A 19,952-nucleotide genomic window follows, 5' to 3' on the forward strand; every position below is an offset into this window, starting at 1 on the left:
TTGCTGCTTCAGCGCATAAGCTTCTCATGAATGCCGCATGCAATTTTTCCCACTTGATTATGAGAGAAGTAAAAAAAATCCAACCCCCAAATATTAAGTTATATATAACCTGGATTTGCTCTGAAACAGTAGTTTCGAAAAGACATTTTCTTAGCTGAGGGCCAGAATCTACCTTATTTAAAGCTTTTTACCACAACACGTCATTATTCATAATTGTTGAAGAGAGATATGCATTTTCTTCTAAAATACAAAGTGGGTGAATATACTTAAAACTTGTTTATCTTGTCTGCTGTGTCCCTGCTTGGATCTTAGAAGACCATTTTCCTGCTTCTCCAGAGTGTCTGACTTTGTCAATAAATAATGTGTTTTGTGATCATAATGTTCAGAAACCTGGAAGTGCCATGTTAACCTTCCTGTGAGCCTGGTAGAGATATTTTAGCTTATTCCCAGACCATCTTGTTTCTGAGCATGAGCTTCTTAGATACTTGTATGTCCCCATTTCTGTGACATATTGCAAACAGTATGAGATATACTTCTAAATATCAAACGGTTTCTAGGCTTGCAATGCCGATATGGCACCTGATGACTTAGTGACTGTTAAAATAATGAGTCCATGGCTCTTCTGTTCATCACCCATTGGCATTCAAGGTTAATCTAGCCATGTGCTGTGTCAACAGTTCTTTGTCCCTCTCTCATGTGAAAATATGTAAAAGGATACAAGACTGCCAGGTAGATCAATACTGATGAGTGATACCAAATGATTTGAGCAACCATCTTTAGCAGTGTTAAATGCCAGGGAAATTGAGAGGTGTACAGGAAGCAGGAAGAGAAAAGAGAAGAAAAAGGCTCATTAGAAAAATAAGGATGCTAATTAAAATAATTCCTTGTCAGTGTGCAGTGGAGTGATGGGGTGTTAAAGTTTTACACCTGGTTTAGCTTCTTTCTGACACTGACCTTGGGAAAACTTTTCAGTGCAATTTACTATTGACATTCACATTACAATTTGTGGTGTTTTTAGAATCCAGTTGATTCTTGTCCAGGATAGGACCTGAACTTGTGCTTAACATTGTGTTCATAAGTAAAGTTATTGTTTTGCCTCAACTTACGTACTTAAATTTTGTAATGGATTGAATTCCTGAAATAATATGAGAGGCTTTTAATGAACTTAAATAAGTACTTTAAATGCTGTCTCTTTATTATTTGCTTTAAGGAAACAGTATTAGCATTTTACCCTTCCTAAAGATGAAGGTGAAGATCTTACTATTTCCATCAGAAGCCCTTTTAGCCATTGCTTAGTAAAACTGTTACCATCTTTCTTTGAAAAGATATTTTCATTACAACAGAATGATTAGAAACTTATTCATTAAAATCCTACTGCTAACCTTCTTACAATTATCTTCAAAATGAAATGGTTTATGCACAGATATTCTGAAAGTAAAATTCATATTATTTTGCCTTTTTTAAAGCAAAACATTTTTGTTGTTGTTGTTGTTGTTGAAGTATGCAATCTGTAGGTCTTGAAGATCGTTCAGATCTTTCCTCCATTTATTTTTTTATCACTCCCTTTTAGTATATGGAGGTTTGGTCTTCTGGTCATGGAGCATGGCATTTTTTTACTATGGAGTTGAATGCATGTACAAAAGTGTTTGAAGGATCAAGGCCTTAGATTACACCCGCTGTAGTTTCTGAACATATGAATTCATAGGCATATTATAGCCCTGCATGTTTTACTGCTAGCCCTTCACTCTGTTTCAGTGATATCCATCATAATTTCTCTGTCAGTTTCTTTTGCATATGGTACCTTACACACTAATGTTTTTCTCTTTGATGCGTACAAGTTGTTCCTCCTGAGTAAAGCACCTTTAAAATGCTGCTGGATCTGTGAGCCCTTCCAGAAGCCCGAGTGTCCTAAGCAGTGGTTAAGGGAACAGTTACTCCATTTTGTTTAATCAGCTATTTCCCTTATTAAGATTCAATTACTTCTCTTTTTTTGTCTATTTTAATTTAAGGATTTAGTGAGATTAAAGACATTTTAGAACAAATAAGGCAAATATACAAGTAGGCATCCATTAAAAATCTTTTGTACATTTCACAGTGTGTGAATCATTTGAGTGAAGTGACTTGATCTTACATTTGACTTCCTATTAAAACCACTTTCCCAAGGAATTGCCACATAACTATATATCCACCATTTCTGGCGTATCACTTGAAATATATAACTTTTTTAAAAATTGACGAAGCATGAATAACTTTTTAAATAAGGATGGAGTTAAAAGATTTTTTTTTCACTCCTATGTGAAGAATATTTCGCAGCTGCTGCATGGAATGTAGATTATAACTACCCTGAAAAACAACATGAAAAGCTATATCTTGTAAAGAATGTAGAAAATGAAGACTTGCTTGAAATCATTGTATCAAATTAGAAAGTGAGAGTAAATGTTAATTTATAACATTTTTCCTTATTCTCATGCTATCCATATGAAAGAATGATGCACAAGTGTCCTGACATGGTCTACTGACCTGTCTTTGTGAGACATCAGTAAAAGAGACTTACAGTAAAATTACAATATACTATTCCCTTTGAGAATTTTCTGGTTTTCTACCTTTCTGTACTCAGATTAGAAAGAAAACTGATTATGCAAAATATGAGAATAAATATGTTGAAAAGACAGGCAGGATGAATAATTTAATTAAATAAATGGCAGGAATGATCCACTTCAGGTTTGCTACAAAATAATGTCTCAGATCAGGTATAAAGTTACTCACTGTGTGCGTGTGGCAACTGTCCATGAGCAGAAGAATATAGATATATTTGAATTAAGGTGGTAGTTAAAAGTTAACTGTGAAGTAATGTGTAAATATTAGTAGCTGCATCTACCAGTAAGCATAGTGGTCTTTTTTTCCCTTTTCCAAATGTTCTGCCATGTAACACAGAAGTCCTGATCAAGATCATCAGCCCCCTCCTCCTTAGTGTGTGTTCCCTGCCTGTGTGACACACCAGCCAGGTTATTCCCAGTGCTGAAAGTAGCAACAAAAGTTGGAGGGAATGTGTAGTGGTGTGTTTGCTGTGCTGCAACCTGCTCCTTTAACCTGGTGTCCTGGAAAACACTGCACTCACGGCCAATTCTCACCTCATCGGTGCGATCCAGGCAATTCCGAACTCTCTGAAGCTCCCCGAGTGTAGAGCTGGTAGAAAAAAAAGAGAAGATCATGTCTGAACCTAGAAAGAGTTGTAAAAAATTGGTGGTGGTGGTGGTGAAGAGTCTGACTCGGTTAAATGAAGTACTGCACACAGGTAGGATGTCCTCCTGCAGCCACTGTGAGCCAGGTTCCTGGGGTTACCATTTTCTTGGCTCTGTTTAAAATATAAAGCTGCCTCCAGCTTAACGCATACTCACTTGTCATATCTAATGTCCTATTTAATCTGAGCACTAAATTCTGCTTCATAAATGGATTTAGAAAAGCTCCCCAAACTTTACAATCCCATGAAGACAGATACCTAAAGAGGCAGTAGTTTCATCCCAGGAACTTAATAGATTAAACTCACACTTTGAGATTTATCATTTATAGATTCAATATGGTATCTGTGCTGGCAGTAAATAATATGTAGAGGTATTGCATCAAAAAAATGTTTGGAAAGTTTGTAAAAGGAACTGATGAGTTGTCTGGCATCGTGGAAATTATGCTGCTGTATATCAACAAAATCACTATTTCAATATGTTTCTTTATAAGGTTCATGGAAAAAAAGTGTCAAGTTCTATGGCATCCACTAGAGAATGTTCAATTTTGGCTAGGAAGGAACAGGAGGTGCATTGTTGTTTTTAGTGCTGGTGCTACAGCTGCCTCAAAAGGTTCAGCTCCAGGGGGAGGGTTGGGGTCTGGCTTCAGTGCCAGGAGCAGCCTTCGGCTGGTGGGCTCAGCCCAGAGGCTCCAGCTCATGTTGCACAGCTACGGTCAGGTAAATCCAGACTCTGTTATGAAAGATTTATCACACTTTGTTTTACCATCTAAGGGTTAAGTATTTGCTGTAGGTTTCAGCTCTCTCTGTAGCTGATGAAGAGAGAATGGGATAACCAAATTACCGGCTGGAAATGCTTGTCTGACCCATGTAGTGAAAGCCCATATGAATAGTTTGGACAAAATCCGTAACTTTTAAAATTACATGAGATAAATCCCACACTTTAAGTCAAGAGTCTCACTCTGAGTTTCTAGTACACAATAGAGTAGACAAGAAAGAAAGAAAGAAAGAGAGAGAGAAGGAATTATTATTCTTGCTATCACTTCATTTATTGAACTTTATCTCCTCTGTGTCATCTCATTATGGTTTGAGATCCTGGAGTGCTGCAAGTCTGAGATAGTGGTGTCTCTTATCTATAAGAAAAGCCTATTAAAGCATTTTATGTTCCATGATTTGTCACACATATAAAATAACCCCTAAAAACATATGCAGTACATGCAGTCTGCAGCTGAGAATGAGTAAGATGAAAGTAAACAATTAGATTTTATTTAATTTTCCATATTGGAAAAAAAATAAGCTCAAGAACTGCTGTTTTCTCCTATGAACTAAAAAACTAGACTACATATTTTTAACTAAATAAACTACATATTTTTTACTTCCCTTTCCGCTTGTGTTCACACACACAGCAATTTCATAATTACAAGCAGCTTTACTTCATGACATTATCCTTAATCTACGAGTAAAATCGATTTTCAAAAAAAATTAGATGCATGTAAAGACTAAATTAGCTGATAATAAAATAAATTGACTTGTCTGAAAGTGATTTGGATGACTGGTGTTGAAACAAGCAAACTAACCCTGCTGTCTTTCAACAGAGGAATTATTTGCTCAGCACCTTAATCCACTGAAATTGATGTTTTGGGTTAAAGATTTTATATTGTCTGTGGTAGTAACAGGTTGGCATAGTTGCTTAATACGATGTAGAATGTAAAGATTATGTTTAAGGACTTCCATTGCATATGAAGAGCAAGATGAGTGTTTGTGTGCAAATACTCTTGGTGCAATTTCTTCTTCATTATTTCTTACTAACAAGAGGAAAGACCCAAGAGGCAGGTAAAACACCAGAAAATGAACTCACATCTAATAGGAGAACTTTGAGCAAAATTAAAAAGTTCGACAAAAAGGTCCGAAAGTTGAAGATGTTAAAAATCTTCTAATTATAACTATTGTTAGACACTGGAAAAGATTTGCTAAAATAAATTAATAAGTCTTAGAATCATAGAATGGTTTGGATTGGAAGGGCCATTCAGAGGTCATCTCATCCAACCCACCTGCAATGAGCAGGGACATCTGCAAGCAGATCTGGTTGCTCAGAGCCCCATCCAGCCTGGCCTTGAATGTCTCCAGGGACAAGGCATCTACCACCTCTCTGGGCAACCTGTGCTAGTGATCGCCATCCTCAATGTAAAAAAATCTTATATCTAGCCTGAATAGCCCCTCTTTTAGTTTTAAACCATTATCCCTTGTCCTATCATAACAGGCCCTGCTAAAAAGTCTGTTCCTATCTTTGCCTCCTTTAAGTACTGAAAGGCCTCAGTAAGTTCTCCCCAAAACCTTCTGTTCTCCAGGCTGAACAACCCCAACTCTCTCAGCCTGTCCTCACAGCAGAGCTGTTCCAGCCCTCTGATCATTCTTGTGGCCTCCTCTGGCCCCTCTCCAACAGATTGATATCTTTCCTGTGCTGAAAGCTCCAGAGCTGTACACAGGACTCCAGGTGAGGTCTCACCAAAGCAGAATAAAGCAGCAGCCCTTATTGAGGGGTTTTAGAATCAGTCAAAAAGACACCTTTTGAGATGATTTGGTATTGTAGATCTCGTAGGATCTACCAAGATCAGATAAGGAGAAACGCCAGGTAATCAGTCACGCTTTTTAAGTGATTTTTAGCAATTTAAAAAAAAGTAAGTAATTCCCTGTGTTTAAAAAGACTAAAATTCATATATCAGGGAAAATCCAAAGTGAAAAAAATGGAAGACATGTTTCCCTGAATATTAGGAGTACTTACATCATATGTCTCAGACAGGCTGGGACCCAGACATGAAAAGTCTAGATAATAAGAAATTTGACAAAAACATGTTGTCACAATGGGGATAATGCCAAACCAAGAAAATGCAGCTGAAAAGGTATTTTCTGAACAATTTATGCAATCATTCAGGTATTAGGACACAGAGTATTTGTTCAGAGTAGTGTTTTGGGAAGAGCGAAGAAGCTGAGCTCTGTGTGTGTATGTTAGTGTGTAGCTGACCACTGCTCACCCTTTCCTAGGTGGTGAGAATTTCCTTCACTTTTCCCCTAACCCCTTCCACATTTCTGCCAAGCCCTGTGTTATGATGTCTACACTGGATGGTATTTCTCTGGCACCTTATTTATACCACACAAACTTTCCTTTTTCTCTGTTTTGGTTCCTCTGATTCCCTTCCCAGTTTTATCCCAAGCAGTTTTCTAGTTATGCCATCTCCTTCTCCTAGATATATCTATTTCTCTTCATCACTATAATGTACAAGCAGCCCAAGATCACTTTGCCATTCCTACAAAATAACCTAACAACTGCTTCCTCCCGTTTTCCACAGTGTCTAAGGCTTCATCCTTGGGATGCTCTTACCGTGTATCTTCTCCACATCTCAGGCTCCTGATCCTCAAATCCCAAACTGACCAAGAGACCAAACTCTCTCCATCCATAGTCAGCTCTTTTCCTATCTGCAGCAAGTGCTTATAAAGGACAGTTAAAGAAAACCTGTAGTGTCACAAACAGTGTCTCCCCAAATGCATTTTTGAATAAAGACCTGTAAGCTAAGCTGGAAAGTCACTTGGTTAATTTAGGGTATTTTAACGTACAATAACTGCATTTAGCTTTGATAAATCAGTCCCTTCCCTTCTTCCTACCAATGTTACAGTGACATCCATGGCAGCTTTGCTGAAGTCGTTCATCTTTCAAAAATCAAGTAAGAATTTGTCTTCTATGTTGTTAAATTGATGCCAAATTTACCTGACATAAGTAAGTTGACCTATATGAAGGCTATATTGAAAAGTTTTGCATTCCCATTATAGATAAGCGTAATTTCCTTGTCAAATTGGATATGGACATGAGGGGGAAAACCAGGAGCAGGGCACACAGAGGTTGCAAGACCATTTGAGTGGAAAAATGGTTAGAACATGGAAAGAAGTGAGGTGAAGGGAGATCCATGCAGGATTGATACCAGGGTGATCAGCTACTGAGTTGGTTTTTATTTTTCTTTTTAAGACCTATGTAATACAAGAGGAGTGTATATGGGCTGGAAAACCCCTTTGTCTCTCTGTTCCTACAGTACTGTTTACCATGCAAAAGTAAGTCATGAAAAGCTGGTTCATTTAAAAAAATTAGTTTTATATGGAAAAGTTAGATATTTCCTGAATTAAATATATACAAATTTAGGATGCACTGAATAAGGCTTTTAGTTGTGCCTTTCTTTTCCCCCTTCTGATGACATTTCTTGAGATGTCTTGAAAATGTCTGCCTCAGGTGGTTTCTGACTGTTATTTTCAGACATCCTTTTGGTATCTTTTCTCTGAATGTGTTGGATATTTTATATTATGACCTCTCACAGGCTTGTGCAGGGACGTAAAGGTGAACTAATAGAATTTGGTAGCTCATCTGCCAGAAGTGGTTAGGCTTTCAGATAAATCTATCTTGCTTGGCAGTGGTTCTTTCAGATCGTTTCAGATGGTTCGCAGATTCACCTCGCTAAACTGGCAGAAATCTGAGCCAAAAAGCTGGAAGTGAATAGATTTCCACTCTTTAGCCTTTGCAGCTACCTAAGAAGTCAGACAAACATGAGAGCTGCAGCAGGAATGCCTAGAGGGAGAAAGGCACTGCCCAGCTGGAGAGTATCGCTTGGAGAAGGGGTGACGGGGACACCTCCCAGCAACATTGGTTCTTTTATAGAATTCATGTTCTCATCAGCTGTGTGGAGTTTTTCTTGAACTTGGCAAAGACTGCCTAATACATTTCAGCACCGCTGAAAAACCTGAATCTCATTTGCAGAATTCACTGAAGAGCGCTTCAAATAATCAGAATTAGATTATAGCTTTTTCTCCAATGAAAAATATAAATCACAAGAAATGTGTCCAGGAAATAGGGCAGTGAGAGTGTTTGAGAGATCATTAAGTCCATCTTCATGTGTAAAGCAGGACCAGAACAGATGAAATGTGCTTTTGTTCTCATCCAGTTTATCTAACACATCCGTTTCCTTCTTCCTTTCCCTACTTTTACTTCCCCCCCTTTTTCTTGTAAGTAAACTTCTATTAACTGATCTTTTTCCTTGTACTCCTAGTCTGCCCTTCCTCACCCTCCAAACTGAGTCACACACATCTGGTACTTCACTTGGCGTGTAACCATTTCTTGCCTATCTTTCCACAAACCTTTTCTCTTCCCTTTTCTCCCCCATGCTGTTTGCGTATCACTGGTCCTCACTCAGCTTGTGACCAAGAATGAGAGGTTTATTGGTTGTCACACCTGACATGCCATCTGCATATCTTTTTTTTCTGTTCAGCCAGACATCTGAAACCTGATTTCATAGTAGATTGCAGCAGAAGTGCCATTGTAAAGCGTATTTGATAGGTGTGAAAAACAGACATTCACTCAGTTCAATTAATAGTGCTGGCAGCATTAAAAATGCACACCATGAAATGCCGAAGTGGTCTGTAGCATCATTTGAGACCTGAGATGGAAGAGTCAGCTGCATATGATATGGCTGTCTGCTGCTAGAGCCCCTTGTTATTCTGTATTCGTATTTAAGAACTGCACAGAAAGTGCCTTAAGATGTGTGGCTCAGTCATTCCAGGCCCTGAGCAAATACGTAATTCTTGCCTTTTCAGTCTGAAATTCCTTCTTCTTTTGATCTAGCAATATGTAGATTTTTACATAGTGGTGTGCTTTAAAATATCAAAGAAAGCAGACCATTTTTCAAAAGCTCTGCCTTTCTTTCTAGTTGCTCTTCTTTTCTTCTTTGAAAGCCTCCTCATTACATGAATTGCTTTTAAAAAGTGAAGTTGCCTGACCGTACGTGTCACAGCATAAGAGCGCCTTCTGGACCTGCTCCTGTCCCCAGAGGAAACAGTGATTTTTTTTCCCCAAATTGAATTGGAAAGGGAGCTTACTTTTTATCTGTAATGAGTTGTCTGCTAGTGTCTGTCTATGAATGTGGAACAATAAAAAAGATATCTGCAGAAGATATTTTGGCATGGATATTATTTACATTCTTTACTTATATAGATAGATGCTTTCTTCTCTTTTAGGTTTTATAAAACCTGCTTAATTTAGTCTGAAATGCTTTATAACAAAAGGCAAAAATTTTAAGGGGATGAGTACAAAATTCTAATTTGATTTAAGGATATTCAGCTGTTACATTGCCAGTTTATCTCTTGATCTGTGAAGATTTTTTAAATGTAGCGTTACAAGTCCTGTAGCGGATTTTTCGGCAGCACAGATAATATTGCAAGATGTTAAGATTTTTCCATCCTTAACCATTGCTTTTGGAAACTTTTAAGCCAGAAAGGTTGAGCCATCTCTAAATCTCTTATTAGGAAAACTGTGTGTGTTTCCCTTGTATTACAAGATTCCTGCAGTCATTTCCCAGATCTCTGGCATCTCTAGGATTTGGAGCAAGACTCTGAACTCGAATGGAAAGTGAACCTGGTAGCAGTCATTTACTTTGCTTTTCCTGTGAGTTTGCTTACAGTTGTCCACACTGTTAGGTGAATCTCAGAAGAGGCATTTGGTGTTTTCACAGAAAAAAGTTACATCCTGGATTTGCTGAGTGGAACTTTCCCATAGTGTTCCATCTTTGTTCCTAGTCTTGAGTTTACAGACCCCGAAGAGCAGTCTTGTACGCTTGGAGGAGATAAACGAGAAGGGAACACAGCAAGGGTGGGCAGAGCCTGTAGCCTTTACAACAGCATCAGCAAATGGAGGGTAAAGATTAAAAAAAATAGTTGTCCAGCCTGTTTGACATTTATTCACCTTTAAGTGCTTGACTTTAAAAACTTATAGGATTTTTGATTGGGGCTTTTTAAAAATTTTATTTTTTAGGAGAGAGAGTTAACATATACATACACCTAAGTGTGAAAGGAAGGACAGAAATATGTTCTGGAAACAATTAAATGGCCAACATTATTTTGTCTGATTCAGTAAAGATTCTTTCCAAATGTATAAAGCAATTGGAGTTGATTAGGTTGTAAGGTAAGCAGCACTTAATGTTTGAATAGTTATTTTGCGACTGGACCTGTTTGATGAGAATTTGTTGGCCTCTGTGAAATAAGTTGGTTTCCCTGCATTCCTAAAGGGCATATTTTCAATTTATTATTATCTCCACCAAATAATTTATGAAGGCAGAGAAGGCAGTTTTACAGGAACATAGTTTAAATTACTTTTGTTCTCAGAGGGCAGGAATGTGGTCAGTGAAGAAAGGCCAGCACTTCTGTTAACTGTAGTGCTCTGTTTTTGTTGATGCTTGGTTTTGCAGGGCTCACTATATAGCCTTTGCATTTTGAATGCAGTAGGTATGATGCAAGTTCCTCTTCAATTTGCCCACTAATTATAAAATTATTAATTTCAAACTGTTTTTCAGAGGAAGGAAACAAAGGTTATGGACCTGTTTTTGAGGAGCAACCCATTGATACCATCTACCCAGAAGAATCTTCAGATGGACAAGTTTCAATGAACTGCAGGGCTCGAGCAATTCCTTTTCCTACTTACAGGTAACTCTCTTGTTTTGATTTTCAGGTCATATGGATTTTACTCAGTGAGTGTTTCAGGTTGCAGCATTAAGCTGTCCTAATAGGTCGATACGAAGTCTTCAAGGCAAGAAAAAATGGGGAGATTTGCAATTTTTGAGTAAAAATCAACCTTGATTCAATCTGCCAGAATGTCTAGACAGCGTTGGAAGTAGTATGTTAGATGTTTTCAGTTTTTGAAAGGAATACTGATCCAGATGCAAAACAAATTAAAAAAAAGTGACCATTAAGCAGTAATTAAGAGACTATCTAGCTTAAGCTAAGGATGACTGAGTTCCAAGTCCTTGTTCTTTTTAATTCAGAACAGATTTTTTATCCTATTTTACTCTGAAAAAAAAGCAGGACTAGCTGTTGAACCTGGATATTCTACATCCTATATTGCTTTTGCATCCACCATATTGTAGAGAGATGCTCATGAATGCGTCAGCTATGCTACTGAAGACAGGAAAAAACGTTCTAGGAAAATGTTTCAGCTAGTTTTATTAGAGATTCACACATGACCTCTTTCACAATAATTGTATTGTTATTAGCAGGGCAATTCCGCTTCGTTGTGAGATTTCGAGGCATCCATATGAGTTTGTCGGCTATTATCTCTTCATTATGTACAGAGAAATGTACTTAAGATTGTCACTTTTGAGACCATGACTAATTTAGAACTTAGTAATCGGCAGAAAACTACTGTCATCATACTAACAGACAGATGCAATTTCTTGCCAGAAAACGAGATCTATTTCATTAGATTATCCTACAGTCTGCCCCCAATACTCACTTGTGTGTCTTCCTAAACTCTGGCTTCTAAGACAGAAAAAGCAGTTGAGTCTGCTGGCCATTCTTTTAAATCTGTTACAATATTGTGGTCAACTATGGTATTCTTCGGTATAAACAGCTTAACTGGTCTTCATTGCCTTTTTAAAATACACTTACAGGTTGTTTACCTGTACTGTACCTCCTGTTACTGAAGGATTTGAGGGGAAACTAGAATACCCCTGTTGAATACTATCCCTGGCTCTCACGTCTTTACAAATTTTGCTACATGGCATTTTGCTCTTGCACTTGTTTGCTCTCTCCCCATGTTTGGGAAGAACCGGAAGTGTGGAGAGATCAGATACATTTAGATTCAGTTCCCTTCTGATCTACTTACCCATCACTTCCAGTCTGTCCAGAGACTCCTCCACGCTATCTGCAAGACTGTGTAAACATACCATCTACTGAGTGATTACAGACTCTTCATGAATTTTAGCATTCTTCTTTATCTGTCATGGGCTCTGCAAGATCTGAATTAGTGAAGTCACCCTGGAAGAATTGCCTTGCACCTCCAGAGCTCTTTTATTTAGGAACAGATCTGACAATTAGTGCTGATAGCTGATATGATAATTGCAATAGAGAATAAGGCCACGTTCCTTATTTCCTGATGCCATTATTTTAGTCTACCTCAAAATATTGTCTTCATTTCTTAGCCCTTTACCAGGTCATTAGCCAAAATTTTCCTCTTTCAGAGGCAGTTAAGTCCTTCCTGCCACTTTAGTTTTTTCTGACCATTCACCTTCTTAGACTTCTTTTAGAAGTTCCTTATTTTCACTGTTTGTTAAGCATTCATCCACTCTTCCTTCTGTATTTGATGGTCCTCCACCCTTGCTAAAGTTCAAATACTTAATGCAGTTTCTAGGGATCCATTTTTTTCCCGTAATTCATGGAGCTTTCAACACTGCTTTGAAAGTTAACATACTTGTGTGTGGACAAGATATGAGTCCTTTAGTCCCCAGTCCTGTATGTAGATCATGGACCTCAGAGTACTCTGATGTTTCTCCCAAAATGACCTAAAGGTCATGCAAATACATGCTGGTGATTATCAGTGATTTTTTTTTCTTTTCTGTAGCTTTTCTGCAATCTTTAGAGATTTCATAGGTCTCTTGGTGGTTCTAGCATTTCTAAGGTTTCTTCAAACAGCTTCTCTTTCTGTAGGCTCTCTTTGGGTATAGCCTCTTGGATGGTTCCTAACTCACCTGTGCATATCTTTGTATGTATATTCCTGCAGTTTTACATCTTAGCTGGAAGAAACTCAAAGCAGCCTTGGAAAAAGAGAAGACAGATAGATAACTACACATTTTACTAATACACCTTTCCAAGCTCCTAGGCAGTTTATAGAAAAAAAAAAATATATATACACATATAGGTATGTATTTATTCCCGACTCTAAAGAGACACAACTTCTTTTCAATTCAGTGTGTCTAACTGGGTGTCACGAGTCATCTTGCTCTGCATTTTCATGTGTGAGAAACACTCATCAGCTGAACCTGATGAGAACTACCCATGTGAATGAAGTTGATCAGCTGGGCTCCATGATCTTGAGAGTATTTTCCAACCAAAATGATTCTGGGACTCTATGATTCTGATCCTAAACACAGATTTTGTGGAATGAAGGAGCTGCCTTTTAAGAGGCAGGATTGAAGCAAGGACTGCATCACTATCTTCGCTAAGTTTAATTTTTCATACTGCAGAGTAGTCTTGTTTTGTGAATGAATATAAATTGATATTGTATTCAGAGAAAAATAGGATACATCATAAAAATATGATTGTGTTTTGTCTTTAGTAAATTCAGAAGAAAACAGTTTTTAATTATTACTCTTCACAGTTACACATTTTGTGCAATGTTTTTCTGATGTCTTTCATTGCAGCGTAAGTTCTCCTCATGACAGTTATTCCTAGGTATCTCTCAACAGGGGATTGATTTATAATAGAGATATGTATTGTATCTCACAGGGCTGAAGTGATAACCTCTAAAATCCTGTAAAAGCTAAATACTATTTGCTGCATTTGAAAATCCTACCGTTATTTATTTTTATTTTTAATTTATTTCTCTTAATACCACTTTGTTTTTGTTTCTTTCTATGACAACTGCGATTTCATCTTCCAAATGAGTAGCCTGTGTATTTTGCTACAATGTTTCATTAAAGAAGGAACACAGAGGGTATATGCTCTCATTTTCAAACACTAGTGCATATTTTTACCTTGTGACAAAAAAAACGATTTGCACTGCAAGAATTTTATGATCTTTAAACGTATTTAATTTGCATCTTTAGCATTTGTGCTCGGCACGTGTGATTACTTTCAAAGAAGGTTATGCGCTCCCTCTTGTGGTCATAGTAGTAGATACAAATATAGATACAAATGAATTCCCACTCCTTGTGTTATAGCTCTGTTGCAATCAGTACAAGTCAGTAAGGGACAGACCTGGTCCACTGAGTTCCTCTCATAGTCCCTGAAGAGAAAGTTACAGCAACTCAGTAAACTGGCTGCAGAGTTTTACAGTAAATAAGGTGGGAGCATCCAGCAGTTTTTTAATTGTAGTAAGTAGGTCTTGAATTAGACGTGCCACTGGTTTTGCAAGCTTCACTGGCACATTAGGCTTTATGAAACATTTTCATCCCCTGCAGCAAGTGTGCAAAAAAGTCTTAAAAGTTTAATTGCTTCCTGCTTTAAAGGTGCAGAGGGAGTATTTTCTTAGCCACTTTGGCCTTAGATGACTACTTGAGGATATGTTTGTAATCCCAGTGATTGATCACTAGCTAGCTCACTCATGGCCATCCCAAGCATCCTGTATAGCATGGCCAGCAATCAGGCTTTAGTCTGTGTCACATCTCTGGGAAAGCTGAAGCAGACTGAGACTGTTATGTTAAAAGACCTTTGGAGTTCAAATCTGTGGCTCTTGCTGAAAAAAACTGAAATCGTATATAGAAGTATATTAATAACTTCCTGCATAGATTATCACAGCTTATGAGTTATTTTTCAAATCATATTTCTTACCAGGTTTATTTTTGGGGCCAAATCTTACATCTGGCTTTTCTTTTTTTAATAGGTGGAAACTCAACAACTGGGATATCGATTTAACAAAGGATCGCTACAGTATGGTGGGAGGCAGACTTGTTATCAATAATCCAGAGAAATCAAGGGACGCTGGAAAATATGTCTGTGTAGTGTCAAATATCTTTGGAACTGTCAGAAGCTATGAAGCCACTCTGAGTTTTGGATGTAAGCTGATATTTACTTAAAAACGTAGAAATGTTGCAATTAGCTTGAAAAGCCCAGTGTTTTACACTGCATTGTCTTCCGCTAACATGTGCTGTAGCTCTATCACTCAGTAAAAACGGTATCTTAAGTGCCTTAGTCTGCAGAGATCAACACAAAATAAGTTTGGTAAGCATTTTGTATTCTTTAGCACTCAGCTGACATGACAACCTTCTCAGTGAGTTATTGTTGAATTATTAATAGAAGAGACTCATGGAGCCAGAACCTGCGATAATAATGTCCAAACTCTTTTTAAATCGTGGTAGGACCTGAAGGGAAATAGTGACAGCAGAAAGGTGCAAGTGAGGGCGTATGGTGATGAGTGCTGCTGCCGTGCAAACACGAGTGGGTGCCTCCAGGAGGAAGGCACCAGTGAGTAAAGTGTGATCCTGCCCTCCTCAGTTATGATGGAGACCCTGCTTGGGGACATTTCTGTCAGCTTCAGACATTCACGAACTAGTTTTGTGAATGCATCTGTATGCACAGACCTGCGCTGTCAACAGATAACATTCATTGTAAAAAACTGACTTACTACATGAAGAGTAATGTAAGATTTTACTGACTGAAGACAAAGTTTGGGATTTTTATTTTGCCTTAAGGTGCTTTTTTCCCTGGATATATTTTTTCATCAGAGGACAAAAAAAGGAATCCACAAAAAAGGAATTGCCACAAAAAGTAATCCACTCTTACTGATGACTGCTCATGAAGCCCTGTGTGCCCTTTAATACTGACATTAAGTGCTCAGAGCCCCTCTCATCTTTCATCAGCCTCCATGAGCAGAATTCATTCCTTACTGTATAAGATCAGCGATGATATGAGAAGTTCTGCTTTCTGCTAGTGATTGTAAGACTGTGGAACCACATATGTCAAGGAAACTCAGACTCTATAATGAGCTGATGGGATGCATCATAGTGGGGCTTAGTCTGTATTTTACCCAGTGTATTTTCTAGAATGAACAGAAGTCCGGGTTTTTATTTCCTTCTAATGGAGACGACATGAAAATTCAGTTTACAGGGTATTTATTTATACCTAGAGCAGTCATCAGTGGTGCCAGTCCTGAATGGCCAGTGGAATAAAAGTTACAACAATAGATGTAACTACTTAAAATGAAACCAATACACATAATAGATGAAAAAAGTAGAATCAAAACAGTCTGAGGCATATTATCCTGCCTACCAGCTCACAGACTGCATGAGCTGAATGTTAATAGTTAGTGTACTGGACAATTATACTGAACAGAAACCTAATATATAATATTTAAATATTTATGTGATAATATGGCAAAGAGGCAAGGCATAGAAGTGAAAAGATAGCTGGAAACTGATAAATACCTGTTAAAATATGGTACTGTCATTCTTCTTTACACTGTTTTATTTCTTCCCTTCTAGTTTTTATGATCACCTATAAAAAACATTTCCTTCCTCAATCACTGTTTCTGAAGAACTGAATACAGGGTTGCTAAAATTTATATATTATAAAAAATGTCTAATCAATAGTGGAAGTTTCTGTTCCTTTGGTTGTGCTTAAAAATGAAAAATGGCAACAACCATTTAGAAGAGTTCAAAAAAGTCTTGAATAGTACATGAGCAAGACATTTTAGTTTTGTCTTACTGTCAAATTTACTGAAATTACGGAAGAGCCCCATTCTCTCATAACCTTCATGTCCGTTAATCGATCTGAGAACATTGTCTTTATTAGAACTGAATCTTTTTAGATCTGGTGCTTTAAAACCCCTTAAAATCCTTTTTAGCTGTTACGCACATACTCCTGAAGGAAGCAATTTTATCCCACAGGATTATTTAATGGCTTTTTGGTGTGTGCTGAGCAAAATCAGAAGGTGATATACTGTTCTATTTGCTGGAAAAGAGTTCAAGCATAGTAAAACACAGAAATTCCGTAGCAGAGAGGCTGAAAGAATGACAAGGAGGAATTTCCATGCTCTCTAAATATTAACTCTATGAGTATAGGAGTGCAGTGATTATACTAATTCTTTCATTCTAGCTAAAAATGCAAGTCTTCCAATTAAGAGTTTATGGAATCACACTTCTTATAATTATTGAATAATAAGCAAGTAGTGCTTACGCAAAGAAGATATCAAGACACAATCAGAGTACAGAGCATTTCATAAGTGCAAAGCAGGTGTACAACTACATCTCAATAATTGTATGACTTTCCTGCACCTGGCATTCTATTTCAGGACTAACATAATGTTTTGCATCTAGAAATTGCCTGTCCTATTCCATGTCTAAATTTGTGGTGACTGTCCCAAAGTTTCAAAGGTTATTCAGGAATGCTGTAGACAAAATATCTACACTTAAAATGTAAACTTAAAATAGCTAAAATAACTTAAAAGCATCGTTAGGTTTTCCTTTCATCAAACACTACATCATCTGTGCAAAGCAGAATGAAATTACTAACATATTTGTTGCTAATGATTGTAATTTTTATTTTCTCCTGTTTCTGCAAAGAAAAATTTCCAAATAAAGCAGAAATCAATCATAGCTACAAGTTTACAACATGACCATAAGGTCTGCAACAAGGAAGTTCAAATTTGCAGGAGAGATCAGTCAATATTTTGAAGACAGAAAGTAGTTGTGTAGTAAGGTCCATGCTGACAAATGGAATGGGAATATACTCAAACTATTGCATATTATATGAATTTGCTCTGTGAAGCACTTGTTCTTTATCCTTTTACAGTAGTCTCTTCACCCTGCTGCATGGAAGTTGGTCTGAACAGGGATAGCTAAGGTTTGTTCTGGGATCGGATCCACTTCTGTCCCAAACTTCTGGCACAAAAGATGTATTTGAACTAACTGCTTACCAGTCCTTGGCTGCTGGAATTGTCAGGGAGAGCAGTCAGGTCATTTTGGAGAAGCTACTTTTAAGTTACAGTAAATATTTAAAGTCACATTTTGGAGAAGCCCCCTGCAAATAATTTTCCTTTGTCTTCCCAGGATTCCTTCTTCAAATGTAGCTCATCTTGCTACTCTTAGGGATACATCCTGCAAAACTTTTATTTTTTTTTCCTGACATTTACCATTATGATGACTAAAATATTGTAAAAAATTCATTGCACTTGATAATAACAAAGTTAAAATGAGCAAAACTGGCATGAAGGCTCCACAGGTATCTATCTAGCTGCTAGATATTGTTGTATTTCTATATTTGTCTTTACAGAGCTGAGAATAATAGTAATTAAAAAGTTATTTTAGTGAAAAAAACACAGTATTCTTCCCGTCTTTTTCTGTACTAGATCTGGATCCCTTTCCACCTGAGGAACGCTATGAGGTTAAAGTGCGAGAAGGTGTTGGAGCAGTGCTTCTGTGTGAGCCCCCTTACCACTACCCAGGTAATTCAGCTCAAAGTGCTTCATTTTCAACTGCTGAAGAGTGCAAGAGAAAATAACATTTCTTTCTAGAAATTTCCTTCAAGTTTACTTAAAAAGTAATTTTTATGTACCTTGAGAATCAACATTTAGGTTAGGTTTCCATTTTGAATGTATGCTTGCAGTCAACCACATGTAAGAATATTGTTGAGTTTGAGAACAGTTTTTGACGTACACATAGTATGAGTTAAACTAATCTGGGTAATGGAGAGGAGGCTTGGCCTACCCTTCAAAAGACCTGAGTATATGTCAGTGCCACTGTCATCCCAGACTCATGACTGGCCTTGGAATGAGCCCAGTTTCATTTCATCTAATGAAGCCACCACAACATAAATTATCATGGTAAAGTGATTTACACTCTGAAAGTGCTTTTCTCTTGGCATTGGCTACTGAAGATCTCTGCAGAGATTATGCCCATAACCTCAGGCATCTGCATCTCCAATGTGAGGGGTGAATTTAGATGTTAGCATCTCTTTTGTCTTGTAAAATGGGGTAACGCTTTAATTTTCATACTCAAGTATTACAAGCAACTGAAGAACTGAGATGTATTTCTAGTTAAAATTTCTGGTTGCAACACTGGCAAGGGCATCTCAGCTGGGTCAGGGCAAGATCCATCTGCCCATCTTCTGCCCCGACACTCTGGTTCCTGCGGGAAGGCTGTGCCCACGGGCAGCCATGCACACCGCAGCAGTGCCCCCGTGTTCTGTGCACACAGACATTAGCTGGCTATTGAGACATGGGTGTTCTCTCTCATATAGCTGCCTTTCCCGAATAAAAGATCTGGATGCTAGAAATCAGAGTGAAGTAATTTATATGCAGACAGTATTCCATGGCTTAAGTAACTGCTAGTATTGTTTTTTAATATTGACTAGAAAATATTTTCCTCTAGATGATCTCAGTTACCGCTGGCTTCTAAATGAGTTCCCGGTATTCATTGCATTGGACAAACGACGATTTGTGTCACAGACAAATGGCAATCTCTACATTGCAAATGTGGAAGCATCAGATAAGGGCAATTATTCGTGTTTTGTGTCCAGCCCTTCAATAACAAAGAGTGTATTCAGTAAATTTATTCCCCTTATTCCACAGTCTGATCGTAAGTACTTATTGTTACTATGTGCTATATACATGCAATGTTCTAACCATAGTTTAATTTTGCTCATTCATAACTGTCAGCTCTGTGAGGAGAAATACATGGCAATTTATAATGGCTACTGCACAGCGTTGTTTAGTTTCCATATACAGAGGTCCAAATCATTCCCATCCCCAATGAAAACTCTGTGAAGGAAATCTCCCTGGATTTATCCCCAAATTTCCTTTCATACCACTGAGAACACACTTCTCATCCCCAAAGTCCCCATCTCTTTTATGTGATAAGCCCTGTACTCATCATTAATATCTTTTTTGGTCCTGGCATTGGTTCAAAGGGGTATGATTGTAAAGCAGAAACTTTATGTAAAAGTTGATAAACAGGAATCAGTATTTTTCCCATGAAATCCCCCTTGAAAATGACAAATCCTTTTCCTCTGTTGAAATTTCCTGTCCAACAGTGACCTAGGGGCTTTGTGTCTCATGGCCAGTCCCCTAGGACACCTTTACAGCTTTGTGTCACTAGGTTGTTCTCTGCCATTCTTCATGAAAACTGCATGTTCTCCAAATGGTAACCACGTTCCCTTTTGCTGATTCAGACTGTCAGTCACTGGACTCTCATAAACT

At 37.7% G+C, this 19,952-nt stretch overlaps 1 protein-coding gene across 3 annotated transcripts in view; it reads left to right on the forward strand.

Moving 5' to 3' along the window:
- The window catches only part of CNTN1 (contactin 1), a 245,585-nt gene that overhangs the window by 160,469 nt on the left and 65,164 nt on the right, over positions 1-19,952 (forward strand). For all 3 annotated transcript variants that reach the window (XM_082057174.1, XM_082057175.1, XM_082057176.1), the window contains 4 exons: positions 10,621-10,750; positions 14,643-14,815; positions 18,105-18,200; positions 19,126-19,332. In XM_082057174.1, coding sequence (XP_081913300.1) covers positions 10,621-10,750; positions 14,643-14,815; positions 18,105-18,200; positions 19,126-19,332 — 606 coding nt within the window. The remainder of the gene's footprint in view (positions 1-10,620; positions 10,751-14,642; positions 14,816-18,104; positions 18,201-19,125; positions 19,333-19,952) is intronic.

Source organism: Streptopelia decaocto, assembly GCF_964273445.1.
Source record: "Streptopelia decaocto genome assembly, chromosome: 1".
NCBI classification, from domain to species: Eukaryota; Metazoa; Chordata; class Aves; order Columbiformes; family Columbidae; genus Streptopelia; species Streptopelia decaocto.